Source organism: Pinus tabuliformis, chromosome 4_2 (genome assembly GCF_031772625.1).
Source record: "Pinus tabuliformis cultivar Carrire ecotype Pingquan chromosome 4_2, CPIR1, whole genome shotgun sequence".
NCBI lineage: Eukaryota > Viridiplantae > Streptophyta > Pinopsida > Pinales > Pinaceae > Pinus > Pinus tabuliformis.
The window spans coordinates 602,936,274-602,953,292 of NC_142304.1; the positions used below are offsets into that span (position 1 = coordinate 602,936,274).

Sequence of the window (17,019 nt, forward strand, 5' to 3'; positions counted from 1 at the left end):
TGGTTGTTACGGATAATCACAGTGGTATTCATCATGTGTACAAACAGCTCACTGAGGAGCTTCCCCAACCAAGCAGCTTCATACGATATCACACTCATAGATATGTATTTGGTCTCGGCGGTGCTTATAACAACCGACTTCTGCTTCCTGCTCATCCATGATATCGAAGCAGAATCCAAAGAGGAATAGCACTAAGAAGTGCTCCCATGATCCTCCACACTGCCTACCCAATCAGCGTTCGAATAATCATGCAGTTTCATATTTCTAGCAGTGTATTTCAATCCATGAGAGATTGTGCCCTGAAGACATCTCAAAGGATTCTTGGCACCAATCCATTGAGGCTCAACCAAATATGAGCTCACCATGCTAACTGCAAACATATGTCCAGAATCCAACTCCCTCTTACTTCTGCAAGTGAGAGAGTCTGTAAGGTGTTGGTATGAGAGGTCTATCATCCACAGCCTTTGGATGGTTTGGATTCGTTTCATTCCTAGTGAATCTCAACTTTATCAGACAGCTATTGATCCTCTCATACTATGCCCGGGGTGTTTAGCTTCAAGCCATAGAGGGCTTTCTTCCACCTGCATATGTGAGATTCCCGATTATCAATCTTAAACTCCTCGGGTTGTTCCATGCCTGTGGACCTGCTACATGAGGGGAATGGTCCCCTTGTAATATTTTTCTTCAGTACGTCTCAGACATGTACTTTCATGCTCCTTTTGAATTCAGCCTTCCCCGTCACCATCTGACTCACAAACCTCCGATGTTATGTGTCAATGGACATGGTCCCCAGTGGACTTCCTGTAACTTAATACAACCCTGAACTCAAAAGCATCTTTGAAAATTCTATTTTCAAACACGTACCTTTCTATCGACGAATGCCACCTTAAAATCTTCGACTTCCATTCTTGGGGTTCCTTGCTTCCTTGAAGAGTCAACCGTGTCCTTAATGACCTGCATCTCTACCATTCGGACACTCCTTTGCATAAGAGCTGAACTTATGCTCTGCTTTGATTTCACCCTTTGTGAATTATGAGGAACCCATTGATCCTTCTGGCTTGTCCCAACTGTCTTTGGTGATGGCTCTTTCACTCTTGCTTGGGCATTGTCTTCGCCTTAGCTCTAATACCATGTTAAGTTTAGGTATGTTCTATGCTAGAGCAATTTATTTAATTTCTTTTCCATATTAGCAATCACATCAGCATAAAGTAAACTACAGATAGAACATAAATATAAATCACAAAAGACAAGCCAAGACAAGAGGACACAAGATGTGGCGCAAGCCAGGGACAAACCCCACAATGTGTGGGGAAACCCTTGATCAATTCTTCTTTTATGTTCTTCAAAGTTCAGCAGAGAAAGAGAGAGAGAGATAGTACATTTACAACATAAGTCAACACTTTGACTTATATAGATCTAGCATAGATCATTTCGTATAACAATGAGATCAGTTGAAGACATTCTGCTTCAACTAATTCTCCAAGGTGACTCCTTCACCTATCATCGTTCTGCATCTTGTCCATTTGCTGCACCTCACTGTGTAGCACCATCATGTTGCTCATGATCTCATACATCACACTGCCCATGCACATGCTGCCCATGATCTCATACATCATGCTGCCCTTGCATCATGTTGCCCATGATCTCATACATCATGTTGCCCTTGCATCATGTTGCCCATGATCTCATCTATCATGTTGCCCATGATCTCATCTATCATGCTGCCCATTCATCATGCTGCCCATGATCTCATCTATCATGTTGCCTATTCATCATGCTGCCCATGATCTCATACATCATGCTGCCCTTACATCATGTCAATGGTACCCAATACTACACTGTAAGATCTTCATTGATGAAGGCTTACGATCACCCAATCAAGCCTCCAAATTTGCTCCCACAGGCTGCCCAACAATCTGATCCAAAATTGGTCAACTTCCTTGACCTAACACAAGGCACAAATTGTTGTTCCAATCTGTTTTCGCTACTGTGACTGGTTAGGGCATCCATATGCTACAACAGCCCTTAACCAAGTCACCAAACAGCGTTCAAAAACTGCGGCCTACCCTTGTATAAGTCCTCTGCCTCCACGCTGTTGATTAGGGCTCAATCTAGCCCCAAAACAGTTCCACGCAATGCCTTTTCTATGGGGTTAGGGCCTGCAGCCTACCACAAGTGGCTTCCTGTACCCACGGCCTGCTGAAACAAAGTTTCCAGCCCACACATAATATTCAAAACAGCCCAGAATTTGTCTCCTTTATTGTGACCTTTCTGCTGGTTAATTTTCACTCCAAAACAGTCATAAGAGTGACCTAAACGTCCCTTCTTCCTTCACTGGAAATGCCCTTACTTTGACTGCAGCTAGGGTAAGGCTAGATCAGCCTCTAGAACAACGTATTCTCCTCTAGATCTCTCTGTCCACAAAACCCAAACACGTGGAGAGAGATCACAAGAGATGTGTCTCCAAATGTCTTCAAGTCCTCTTCTATTTATACTAAAAACGAAGAGGTTGAATAGACATGACGTTTGGGCTTCTAGAGCCTACATAAGATGTAGGTCGGCTTGATAATAATTCCATAATCAAAATAAATTCATATCTCCATAAATACTTATCGAAATCGGATGATCTTTAGATTAATCCTACACCTCCCGACGAGAGGGATCCAATAAAAATATCAGCTGCCATTAATAATATGACCCACATGGAGTTTGGCCCTAGTTGCCAATTTTAACATTTAGGCACTACAAATAATGAAAAAGAAAATAGCCAGGTATGTTTGATGGTTCCCGCTAATCACAAGGCAATAACATCAACTACAATATAACAAGCTTGCTAGATGAGAGGAAATACCAAACTGCTTCAAGCTTAACTTTGATGGAATCTCTAGTGAAAATCCAAGCCCAACCAGATATGAGGCAATGATAAGAAATGACAAGCGAAAAATGCCCATGGTGATACTGGCTACATAGCCACCAAGTCCAAAATCAAGGCCAAAGCAGAAGCGCTCCTTCAAATAATCAAGCTAGTCAGGAAGCTTATAAGTACCCCACAGGTGGAAAGAAACTCCTAGTTCTTCAAAAACCATATGAGCAAACCAACCTTTAGACAATCCTCATATAAAGACCAAGATCTGGGATGATTCATCACTCAATGTCGCTATTATTGGGGTTATTAGAGATTAGATAATAGGTAGTGACATAACGGTCACATCGCAAATAATAAATAAATGTTACAATCTAATAGCATAGGTTAGAATGTGAAGTGTCATGGCTAATGAAAACCCAAAAGGTCAGCTAATGCTCAAGATCATACCTAAGCAATAGATCTCTGGGTACTTGCATCTCCTCTTTTACTAAGAAATTTATTATTGTTCTTCCATTGTCTTCATTGTTTCCCAGTATGAATTTCCAGCTTTTTTGTAAGGCCCTGACGCACAAGGTTGACCTTGGGCGATGTTGTCGCTCAAATTGTACACAGAATTGCGACAACGCTCAGGGAAGGGGTTCTCACTCTAATCCCTTCTTTCTCCGTTTAAGCTATCTCCTAAATGCAGGCTAAGGGAGATAGTCCCTACGGATGAGAAGATGAAAACTTGTTGGGAACCAACAAGTGTAGGAAACACAACTAAATGGAAGAGCAACTTGATTCAAAATTGAATGGCAAGTATGATTATTAAGCACAATAAGATTAGATTCCATAAGATATAAGTGAGAGACTAGTGCTTTTAAATTAATTACTTGCACAATAAAGATTAATATTCCAAAGTAACAGATGACTAAGTTGCATGATACGGGGAAATGGCTACGAGTTTCCGAAATGAGTACAGGTACAAAACTTGACCCCCCAAATTTTGGAAACGGGGAAATGTGATATATATATATATATATATATATATATATATATATATATATATATATATATATATATATGTCCATTTCAGAAATGTTATGTGCAATCATAAAGCGTACATGATACATTATATTTTATTACATTGTGATTAAATTGTCTAATGTCAAAGCATAAACTATAAGTCTCTAAATTTACATCACATTTACTCATGAATAATCACATAATGAAAATAGCAATATCCAAAATCAGCCTTTACTATATATCTAAATTTCAAAATCAACCTTTATTATATACATGAGGTTGCAAGTACAATAAAGACTATGAGGTTGCAAGTACTGTAAAGACTAAAGACTAATAGTCTTCAATCTTCATCCTCATCATCATAGTCCTCATCAAAAATAGAAGCAAAAGAATGTTCAACAATGGATGGTAGAGCTAAAGAAGATGATTGACCAATTCCGCTTCTAGGCTCTCGGTACTCAATATTTAGGGAAGCAAGAGAGAGCTCCAAATCAGGACTTTCTGGATCGACATCCCATTCTTTAGAAGGACCAATGCTATATTCTAGACCCCTACGAGATGCAAGGCGAAGGTTGGAGTGCACATAAACAAGATCCTCTGCCTTCTGTGAACCCAACCTATTGTGCTACACAGAATGAATACAACCATAGGTTCTCCAATTCCTTTTTGTTGATAAGAGCTTGCCACTTGTGAAAGAACACGAATGGCAAGGTTTTGAAAATGTACACCATTTGCTCCATGACATATCCACCACCTAACTGGATTCATGGTGCGTCTCTCCTCCAAAGCTGATATATCTGAATAATCATCTAATCCTGTAGCAAAACTAGCAAATTCTTCTTTCACCTACCTGTGTAGATGACCTGAAAACATTCTCATAAGGGCTTTTTTCACCCCATTAGCCACCTCTCTATCCTTATGGTGTGCCTTACTCTTCCCATTGCTTTGAGCAATAAGCTCCATATCATAAAATTTGGGTTTCAAGGCATGTGCTAAAGTGTGCAATGGAGTGTTGCAATTGTTCCACCTATTAACAATGATTTTCTTGATTAACTTAGCAAAATGATCATCAACAAATAAAAGTTGTGGAGACTCCTGTGAAATTATTTCCATAGTTTTATCAACCATGGTATCCATGCTATCATTTACCTCTCCTAAGAAAGGTTGGTTCGTGTTAGCGTTCCGAAGAAGCTCAAATGCAGGCGTTGTGAACTTTAGCAAGAAATCAATCTTGCTCCACCACTCCTCATAAAGGCACAATCTATGCACCATATATCCCCGCTTCGAATCTGTGTGTGTCCACTCAGCCCAGAATTGACTCACCACCATAGAAACTAATGGTAGCTTAACCTCAACAAGGCGATGCAACATTAGGAAGTTTGAGGCATATGTAACAAACTAAATTTATATAAAAATAAAAATAATGTAAAAACAACAAATAAGATTAAATGACTAATTAGTTAGCAATTAATGAAAAGGTATGTTCCTAAAGGACATAACTGTTCATGAAAAGGTACTTACCTAGCTATATATACAGGACCCTCATTCTCATTAAATCATCATTCTTCATACATTTGTAATATATGATTTTTGTATCATCAATGGATATCTTTATATTCCAAGTCTTATGGAGTATTTAACGAGAAGTATGAACTTTGTTTGCTTCATTTGGTATCAGAGCCACGTCTGATCCCAGCTTTTGGCCATCAAAGTTTCTTCAACATTGTTGCCGTCGAGACTGAAGCGTTTCGCTACCCTTGTAGGAGTTTCTCCATTGCTGATTCGTCAGAGGCCTTTCACCATTACATCAGTTAGTTGGTCTCGGCCCTTCAGTCACTATCCTCTTTTGATTCAGCTCCATTGGTCTCTCTCTCTCTCTCTGACTCCCCTTCGGTGTCCAGTGATTGCATCCTTACAATGTACTTCAGTCATATGTTTTGCTCCTAACACTTGTACGTTGGTGCACAATCTATTATTACCAAAAATTGATCATCTAGCCATAACTTACTAGATGGATTGAAGTACACCATGTAGGGCCAATTTTACCATAGTAAAATTGATTTCACTATAAGAAATTATTTAATAAACCACATTTGTTCAGTTATTTTTGATTAAACACATGAAGAATAATTAAATGAATCATTATTTATTTAGTTATCTTCTAGAAAGAATTAATTAAACCATTGTTTAACTAATATTCCTTGTCATATTTGACCCAGACATGAGAAATAAATAGATAAATCATTATTTTTCTTATTTTTCTCTAGGAATAATTAATTAATCATTATTTAGTTATTATTCCTTGTCAAGTTTGACTAAATCCCCTAGGAATACTTAAATAAATCATTATTTGTTTATTATTCCTTAACCACATTCCTTGAGATGATAAATAAATCATTTATTTATTTATTATTTCTAAATAAAAGTATTTAACCAATATAAATACTTTTTCCCTCCAACCAAATATAATAAAATATTCCAAATGGTTAATTCTAGAATTTGGTTAATAATATTTTATTATTTTCCATTATTCGAGAATAACCTAATATTTTGTTATAAATTGAAGGGTTTTACATTCATTCTTCACTTTCGATCATTTTCATTGTTGCACTCACTATTGCAGCTCTGATTATTATCATTGTCGCACACCATTTTCTTTTCCATTTGAGTTCTCATTGAGCTCAAACATTTTGTTTGCTGGGTTTTACACATTATAGAGGAGAAAGACTCTACAAAAGCTAAAAACATTGAGGATAGCCAAGAACCCATCCCATAGAGAGGGAATGGTAACATTATTTGTTCCCTTCACATGTGTCATCTAATAAAATATATTATTTATATATCTGGTTTCCATTGGATTATTGGAGTTACTTGCGCTTATTTTCTTATTCCATTTTGTTGTTTAACTAATTTTGTTGCATAGACCAAGGCTTTGGCAGATTTTGTTTCTCAATGAGTGTAATATCCCGTTTCTGGGATATCCCACAAACCCAAGCAAACTCCAACCAAACACGTCCAAATGATATAGTGGCCAGGAAGCTCAAAGTGATAAAAATAACAGTGGTACAACATATAATAATGTGAACATGAAATATAAGCAGATACTCAACAAATGCAGAGAGAAATGCTAAGCCATTTTATTATACTAAGTAATGGAAAGAGTACAAGAGGTGATCAGATAGGTAGCACCTCGACTTGCACAAGGCAAGTGAAGAAATACACTCAGGAATAGCAAAGGAATGGCCTCTCTCTGAACTGTGTCCAAGCTACAGGAGAACTGTCGTGCTGTTGCCACTGCTTGAAATCAAATGAAGATTTGGGGCTGTTCCCCTCCTCAGAAAATGTTGAAACTCTGGAATCAGACTCTACTCGAGAAACCCAGAAAAACCCAGAAAGCTTTTTTGAAATAGTCGACCCCCGAAAATCACCCCCTTAGGGATCTACATTGTCCCTCAAGTCTCTGCGCTGCCACTGAATAGAATCCTCCAAAACTCCACCTGAAACTCTGCAAAATCCTCCAATATGCAAGGGCTGATCACTTGCTCAATCTCCCAGCTCAAATCCTCCGCAAAACCCTCAATCCGGACCTCCCACCCAAAGAACTACGTCCCTCTCTCAAGACTGCACAGTTATCAAAACTCCTCAGTTCCTCCTCCCTCCAAACATCAATCCTCCTGCAAAAGACTGCCGAAAACTACCTTGCCCGAGCAGGCCCTCAAAGTCCCCCGAGGCTAAGGGTGAGATCTCCGAACAAAGACACTCGATGCACTAAATAGTGCTGCAAACCAGTTAAATAGCCAGCGTGCTCCAAGTCGAAGTGACTAGCTCAAATGCACATAATCGAATGACAAAATGAGGAGACTCCCCTCTCCTTTATAGCGTTGGCCTCTCTCAATCACAAGGCCCACCTCCTCCAACGCAGTCCCTTTCTTGCCACGTGTTCCTTTCCATCTGCGCAGTCCCTCCAAACATCTGCGTGGACCCCATCTCTGCGTGGTCCTTTGGCCCCCTTGGCTCCCCTTTAAGTCACAACATTGTGCTACTAGGAAGTGACTTTATTCTAAAGATGAGTTGTGTCCTCCCTTTTCCTCACCTTTTTTATTTATAAATAACTATAGAAGGCAAAATTGAGCAAAATAGAATATTCCAATTAGCCATGGCTAATTAGGAATATTATAGTCTCCCCCGGAAAAATGTTGCTTGTCCTCAAGCAACTGAAGTGATGGATGCTACAAAATTTTCTCACTCTCCCAAGTGGCATCCTCATCCGGTAAATTTTTCCACCTCACCAAGAATTCCCGGACCATCCTGCTCTGTAGCTGCCTCTCCCTGGTATCAATAATAGCCTCTGGCTGCAACACCAAATGCCCCTCATCATCCGTGGGCGGTAGCTCATCTGTCACTCTCACATGTTGTCCCAATGCCTTCTTCAGCCATGATACATGAATGACGTTATGAATCTTGCTGTCCTGGGACAGCTCCAACTCATACGCAACCTGTCCAATCCTGCGTATCACCCTGTATGGCCCATAAAAGCAGGGCTTGAGCTTTTCAGCCCCCTTCTACTTCAGTAACGACTGTCGGTATGGCTGTAATCATAGGTAGACCAAGTCCCCTACCTCAAACTGTCTCTCCACCCAACCCCTGTCAGCATACAGCGTCTGCTGGTTCTGCGTTGTAGCCATATTATCCTTGAGAGCTCGGAGAATATCCTGACTCTCTTGGATCCATAACTTGGCTCTCGGAGCCTTGCTAGCACCAAACATCATGTCAACAAAAGATAACGGATGATATCCATACAAAGCATAGAATGGTGACATACCGATGGACATATGATGTGTAGTGTTGTAGCAGTACTCCCCTAGATGCAGCCACTTCAGCCATGCTCGCTGCTGCCCACTGACATAGTTACGCAAGTAGCCCTCTAGCCACTTGTTAACTATTTATGTCTGCCTGTCCGTCTATGGGTGATCACTGGTACTCGGTGTCAACTCCGTCCCCAGCAAACGGAAAAGCTCCTGCAAAAATCCGCCCATGAAACGGCTATCCCTATCACTGGTGATGGTCTTGGGAAGACCGTGTAACCTGAAGATCTCTCTGAAGAACAACTCGGCCACCTATGTTGCTATGTAGTGTGCGGATATGGCGAAAACGTGTGAGTACTTCGTCAAACGATCAACGACGACAAAGATGCAATGATTGCCCTGTACCATGGGCAACCCTATGATGAAGTCCATCGAAATACACTCCCATTTCCCCTCCGGAATGGGAAGAGACTGCAATAACCCTACGGGATGGCTCATCTCCCCCTTGTTCCTCTGGCAAACTTCGCACTCCCATATATGCTAGAGTACGTCCTCCTTGAGGCCCTTCCATGAGAACCTCTCTCTAATGGCCCTATAGGTTTTGATAAACCCCTGATGGCCTGCCAATGGTGAATCATGTGATGCCTGAAGTATCTTCTTCTTGAGCTGAGATCTCTCAGTCAAGAAGATCTGGTCCCTGTAGTAGATGATCTCATCGACCACCCTATACCTGTCATTCGCCACCTGCCCATCCAGAACCTCACATGCAAATCTGTCCTTGGAGTACTCTACTAAGAGTTGAGCCCTCCAGTCTACGTCCAAGCTCATAAGAGACAACGTCGCTAGTCTACGTGAAAGGGCAACTGCTACCACGTTGTTCTTACCTTTGACATACTCAATGTCAAAGTCATATGCTTGGATCTTACTGATCCACTTCTGCTACCTCTCCTGTAGCTGCTTCTGCTCCAAAAAGAACCTGAGGTTGTTGTGATCAGTCCTCACCCTGAACCTGTTACCCACTAAATACTGCCGGAACTTGGCCAATGCATGCATGATGGCCAACATCTCCTTGTCGTATATAGAATACAACCTCTCGTGCAAAAGGAGCTTCCGACTGTGCTCTAGCCCCCGTATCTACTCCTAGGAAAGTGGGCATGGTAAAGAATATAGGGGCATGTGAGGCCACCTCCTTAGTATCACGCTCAGTGGCACCCTGCTCCGGCAAATGGTCAGATGCACCCGATCCCTCTCCAACCTGGAAAACTCGTGGGCTCTCATGCTGTCTAACCTCCACCGCCGTGAATCTTTGCCCCATCACCTCGATCTGCCTCAACAGATCCCGCACTGATTTGAGGAGCATGTCTACAAATTTCTTCCCATCATCATCTGCCATCGGATCCTCCTGCTCTGCGTCCACCACAGGCTCCTCCTGTTCTGCGTTCACCACAGGCTCCTCCTATTCTGTGTCCACCACCCAAACACAGTCTCCCTCTCCATAGGTGTTCTCCAACCTACGCCCAGTGTCTCTGTATCTCCTACCTCTGTAACAGATGTAAGGCTTTTCCCCCGGTGTCATAGATTGCTAGCTCCACACGCTGAACCAGATCTATGCTCTCATACCACTGTAATATCCCGTTTCTGGCATATCCCACAAACCCAAGCAAACTCCAACCAAACACGTCCAAATGATATAGTGACCGGGAAACTCAAAGTGATAAAAATAACAGTGGTACAACATATAATAATGTGAACATGAAATACAAGCAGATACTCAACAAATGCAGAGAGAAATGCTAAGCCATTTTATTATACTAAGTAATGGAAAGAGTACAAGAGGTAACCAGACAGGTAGCACCTCGACTTGAACAAGGCAAGTGAAGAAATACACTCAGAATAGCAAAGGAATGGCCTCTCTCTGAACTGTGTCCAAGCTGCTGGAGAACTGTCGTGTTATTGCCACTACTGGAAATGAAATGAGGATTTGGGGTTGTTCCCCTCCTCAGAAAATGTTGAAACTCTGGAATCATACTCTACTCAAGAAACCCAAAAAAACCCAGAAAGCTTTTCTGAAATAGCCGAACCCGAAAATCACCCCCTTGGGGATCTACGTTGTCCCTCAAGGCTCTGCACTGCCACTGAATAGAATCCTCCAAAACTCCACCTGAAACTCTGCCAAAATCCTCCAAAAAGCAAGGGTTGATCCTCTGCTCAATCTCCCAACTCAAATCCTCTGCAAAACCCTCAATCCGGAGCTCCCACCAAAAGAACTGCGTCCCTCTCTCAAGACTGCGCAGTTATCCAAACGCTCAGTTCCTCCTCCCTCCAAAGATCAATCCTCCTGCAAAAGACTGTTGAAAACTACCTTGCCCGAGCAGGCACTCGAAGTCCCCCAGGGCTAAGGGTGAGATCTCCGAACAGAGACACTCGATGCACTAAACAGTGCTGTAGACCAGCTAAACAGCCAGCGTGCTCTAAGTCGAAGTGATTAGCTCAAATGCAAATAATCGAATGACAAAATGAGGAGGCTCCCCTCTCCTTTATAGCGTTGGCCTCTCTCAACCCCAAGGCCCACCTCCTCCAACGCAGTCCCTTTCCTTCCACATGTTCCTTTCCATCTGCGCAGTCCCTCCCAGTGTCTGCGTGGGCCCCATCTCTGCGTGGTCCTTTGGCACCCTTGGCTCCCCTTTAAGTCACAACGTTGTGCTACTAGGAAGTGACTTTATTCTAAAGGTGAGTTATGTCCCCCCTTTTCCTCACCTTTTTTATTTATAAATAACTATAGAAGGCAAAATTGAGCAAAATAGAATATTCCAATTAGCCATGGCTAATTAGGAATATTACAGTCTCCCCCGGTAACATGTTGCTTGTCCTCAAGCAACTGAAGTGATAGATGCTACAAAATTTTCTCACTCTCCCAAGTGGCATCCTCATCCGGTAAATTCTTCCACCTCACCAAGAATTCCCGGACTGTCTTGCTTCGTAGCTACCTCTCGCTGGTATCAATAATAGCCTTTGGCTGCAACACCAAATGCCCCTCATCATCCGTGGGTGGTAGCTCATCTGTCACTGTCACATGCTGCCCAATGCCTTCTTCAGGCATGATACATGAAAGACGTTATGAATCTTGCTGCCTTGGAGTAGCTCCAACTCATACGCAGCCTGTCCAATCCTACGTATCACCCTTTATGGCCCATAAAAGTGGGGCTTGAGCTTTTCAGCCCCCCTTCTGCTTCAGTGATGACTGTCGGTGTGGCTATATTCGTAGGTAGACCAAGTCCCCTACCTCAAACTGTCTCTCCACCAGACCCCTGTCAGCATACAGTGTCTGCTGGTTCTGCGTTGTAGCCATATTATCCTTGAGAGCTCTGAGAATATCCTGACTCTCTTGGATCCATATCTTCGCTCTCGGAGCCTTGCTAGCACCAAACATCACGTCAGCAAAAGATAAAGGATGATATCCATACAAAGCATAGAATGGTGACATACCGATGGACATGTGATGTGTAGTGTTGTAGCAGTACTCCCCCAGATGCAGCCACTTCAATCATGCTCGCTGTTGCCCACTGACATAGTTACGTAGGTAGCCCTCCAGCCACTTGTTAACTATTTCTGTCAGCCCGTTTGTCTGTGGGTGATAACTGGTACTCGGTGTCAACTCCGTCCCCACCAACCGGAAAAGCTCCTGCCAAAATCCGGCCATGAAACGGCTATCTCTGTCACTGGTGATGGTCTAGGGAAGACCATGTAACCTGAAGATCTCTCTGAAGAACAGCTCGGCCACCTGTGCTGCTGTGTAGTGTGCGGATATGGCGAAAAAGTGTGAGTACTTCGTCAATCGATCAACGACGACAAAGATGCAATCCTTGCCCTGTGCCATGGGCAACCCTATGATGAAGTCCATCAAAATACACTCACATTTCCCTCCGAAATGGGAAGAGGCTGCAATAACCCTACGGAATGGCTCATCTCCCCCTTGTTCCTCTAGCAAACTTTGCACTCCTGGATATGCTGGAGTACGTCCTCCTTGAGGCCCTTCCATGAGAACCTCTCTCTAATGGCCCTATAGGTTTTGGTAAACCCCTGATGGCCTGCCAATGGTGAATCATGTGACGCCTGAAGTATCTTCTTCTTGAGTTGAGATCTCTCAGTCAAGAAGATCCGGTCCCTGTAGTACCCATCCAGAACCTCACATGCAAATCTGTCCTTGGAGTACTCTATTAAGAGTCGAGCCCTCCAGTTTGCGTCCAAGCTCACAAGAGACAATGTGGCTGGTCTACGTGAAAGGGCATCTGCTACCACATTGTTCTTACCTTTGACATACTCAATGTCAAAGTCGTATGCTTGGATCTTACTGATCCACTTCTGCTGCCTCTCCTGTAGTTGCTTATGCTCCAAAAAGAACCTAAGGCTGTTGTGATCAGTCCTCACCCGGAACCTGTTACCCACTAAATACTACCGGAACTTGGCCAATGCATGCATGATGGCCAGCATCTCCTTGTCGTATATAGAATACAACCTCTCGTGCGAAAGGAGCTTCAGGCTGTGCTCCGGCCCCCGTATCTGCTTCTAGGAAAGTGGGCATGGTAGAGCGTATAGGGCAATGTTGCACGAAGCGGGAGCGAAGCGGAAGCGCGAAGCGGAAGCGCGAAGCGCGGAAGCGTCATTTTCCAAAAATCTAGGGAGCGAAGCGTCCGCGGAAGCGTCTGCTATATATATATATATTTTTATATATTTTTTTGCATTTATACTCAAAACAAACATCCCAAATACCAAATTAATTGTAGAAGACATGAAAACATGCATATTTTTGCATAAATCAAGATAGATATGGCATCCATGATTCCATTGTAGTTACTAGTATGTACAACAATCATCTATATTCTAGCTATTACAAACATACATCAAATTTTTAAGCATATTATAAAACATAAAACATTTAAGCATATTATAAAACATAAAACATAGAGCATATTATGATTTATCTAGCAAGTGAGCAACTGTCAACATTTGTCATGTCCAAAATTCAAATAATAATGTTTACAAAATATGTCAACTTGGTCACCGCCAAGCCAAAAAGGTTCAAAATTCAAATTCACAAGTCTACAAGTCTAATGAGTAATCTATAGACTATGACAAAAAGAAGTAGATTGTGAATATATCTACTAATCTCTCCTCCTTCCACCACGAATAGAACGTGATGGCGTGCCTCCACGTGGTGGCAATGAAGAAGATGGTCCCTGTGTAAGTCGTGGCACTGGAACTGATGAAGAAGAACCCCCTGCTGTTGGTGTTGAACCATGGAACCTAGGACCAGATGGGGGTGGGGGTGGTGGCATATCAACACGGTCATCATCATCCTAGAATCGCTCAAAAAATTCATGCAAAAAAAAAAAAACACTAGTTAACAAAAAAATTAAAAACATGAATTAGAGAAATGCTTTATAAGGGAAAATTGGAAAATTCATACCACAATGGACATACCTGGATAAGAGCATCCTCTAATTGCTCTAGTTGCAACACTCCATCCTCCAAATTGGGCTCCTCTGGATGCTTGTCCCAAGTCAACAAGTCTTTATTAGACTTTGCATCTTCACAGTAATGGGACAACAATCGCAAGTTGTAATGAACATAAACCAAGCTCTCTGCCCGATCTAAACTCAACCTGTTCCTTTTAACACTGTGGATGAAAGAATAAGAGCTCCAACACCTCTCTGCAGAAGAAGTGTTTACCACCTGTGATAGCACCCGCAATGCCAAACTCTGTAGAAGTGGAGTAGGCCCTCCATGCATGTTCCACCACTCAAGAGCAGAAAAATGCTCTCGATCTTCAATTGAATGCATGCTCCCAAATGGACCAGTGTTGAGCGTATAGTTGCTCACCTGTCTCCGTACCAATGCAGCCTCCTCATTATCAGGGATTAATCTACTCAATGCAGCCATATATTTTTCGTGAACCTCTTTATCTTGGTGTGGTTTTTTCCTGCTTCCCCCCCCAGGTGCTGGTTTTGAAAGCCATGATGGATGATAGTACCTAGGTGTCAAAACATATGCTAATGCATGCAATGGAACATTTAGCATATCCCATCGCTTTTCCACCACTTCACGAATATAATTGTACAAGGTGGTATCTCTAGGCTCAACAATGTCTTTAATCTGCCCCAACATGCTATCCATTTGCTCATACACCTCCCCAATTACTGGTCGATCTGAATCTGCAAACTTGATCATGTAATAAATTGGTTTGGTGAATTGCAAAACATATTTAACCTGTGACCAAAAGTAAGTGTCAAGAACAGTGTCCTTGACTACATTAGCAGTAGCACCATCTGTACACTGGTTAATTTCATCCCATGTTTCAGCACACACCAGATTAGTTAAAGCTTGTCTCACCTTCACTAGCCGCCTAAAGGTGAGGTAATAACTAGCAAATCTTGTCTTTGCAATTTTAAGCAATTGCAACTTGGAGTAAGTGCCATAGAAGTAGTTTACCCTTGTATGCCCTGTGATGAATTTAATGAGCTGCTTCCCTTTCCTGTAAACCTCAGCAATCCACCCACATTCTTTGTGTTTCACAATATCATGCATCAAAAGGTTCAATGTGTGAACCAGGCACCCAGACCAAAAGATGTGTGGATGAGTACGCTCAATAAATTTTCCTGCTGCCTTACAATTTGCTGCATTATCTGTGATCACTTGAACCACATTATTCGGACCAACATCTTTGATTGATTTCAATAGGAGATCTGCAATGTTTTGTGCAGTTGCACTGATGGAGGAGGAGTCATGACATGCAATAAATACTGCACCCTTAGAAGAAACACCAAGAACATTTATCAAATGTTGGTTTCTAATATTTGTCCACCCATCTGATACAATGGATACCCCATAATCCACCCACTCATGTGTAAAACGTGTCACAGCTCTTTGAACCTTAGCTTTTTCTCTTTCTAATAACACTGTTCTAGCTTTCTCATAGTTGGGGGCCTTGTATCCTTTTGGGGCTTCATTGATGGCCTTTACCATGTCATGCCAATAGGGAGAGCGAAGCACATTGAATGGTACACCGCAAGCACAAAGAAAACGGACTACCTTTCCATCCACATCATCCCTCCCAGTAACATTAAGGAAATCCCCTATTGTTTTTCTACCTCCAGAGGTTGCAGAAGTACCATAAGGAGATGGGCAACTACCAAATTTAGAGGTTGCACTTGATTCTGAATGAGTTTTTTGTTTCTTGTTTTTTTGTTGTGCAGCCATCTCTATTTTGATGTATTTTTGTCTTTGTTCACTTGAAATTTTTGGGCAAATGGCTACCCCCACAGAACCCTTTTTTTCATCACTCTCTAGCACCCCACAAAAATGCCTCCTCAGACGGGTATATGAACCCGTATATGGTTTTCCTCCATGACAATCATGAGGGCACATCCATTTGTAAGATCCACCACCCTTTCCCCCTTCAAGTTTGGTCACATAGTTCCACAAGGGATTTGATGTACCTTTCCCATCTTGTGCTTCAGTGTCCTCTTCAAGTTCATCCCCTTCCTCTTCAAACCCTTCCTCCTCATCATACATTGGGTCACTACTATTAGGACCAAGTTCATCCCCTTCCTCTTCCCCTCTATTCCTCACCCTTGCCATCATTAAAACCAAGAGTGGAATGATACATAGAAGCCAAAAGAACACCATCTTGGAATATGGATATAGGTGGTGGACAACCTGTAAATAAAGGAGCAAGTAGAAACAATGGGAAAGAGTAGGAGAGGGAGGAGAAAAATACAATTTTTTTTTCAAAAAAACAAGGGAGTTTGGGGTTTGAACTTACCTCTTTAGCTCTTGTAGATGAAGTCCTCCAAGCTCTTGCTCCAAGCTCCTCCTCCTTCTCCTAGCTCCTCCTTCTTCACTCCTCCAAGCTCTCCTCTCTTCTCCTCTCCTTTCCTCTCTTCTCTTCTCCTCTCCTCTCTTCTCTTCTCCAACTCTCATAAACTCAAAGTGAGAAAATGAGAAGAGAATGGGGGCTTTATTCTTTTCTAAAGTCACCCTAGACTCACCCTAAACTAACCTAACCCACCCCCTCATGCTAGTTAAGTCACATATTAAAACAAATTTAAAAAAAATAAATTAAAAAAAAGGAGGCCGCGGGGTTGCTTCCGGAATCGCCTGGGTGGCGTGCGGGTGGCGTGCGGTTCCGGGCCGGAAGCGTGGCGCCACCCCGTGCCCGAACCGCCCTCCGATCCGCGGTTCCGGGGTGGCCGCAACCCAAAAGGCAGGAATCGCATTTAAATTCCGGAACCGCGCCACCTCCTCCTCCGAATCGCGCTTCCAAATTGGATTCCGGGACGGTTC

At 42.5% G+C, this 17,019-nt stretch overlaps 2 protein-coding genes across 5 annotated transcripts in view; both read right to left on the bottom strand.

Annotated features, from left to right (window-relative positions):
- LOC149170728 (Metallopeptidase M24 family protein) overlaps positions 1–17,019 on the bottom strand; it is a 446,763-nt gene that overhangs the window by 145,049 nt on the left and 284,695 nt on the right. The window lies entirely within an intron of this gene.
- Positions 13,736–16,971, bottom strand: LOC149170729 (uncharacterized). The gene is made up of 2 exons (XM_089427342.1): positions 14,158–16,971; positions 13,736–14,033 (listed from the first exon to the last, which is right to left on the bottom strand). Exons 1-2 carry the CDS (start codon positions 16,360–16,362, stop codon positions 13,839–13,841), a joined length of 2,400 nt encoding a protein of 799 aa, XP_089283468.1. The 5' UTR covers positions 16,363–16,971; the 3' UTR covers positions 13,736–13,838.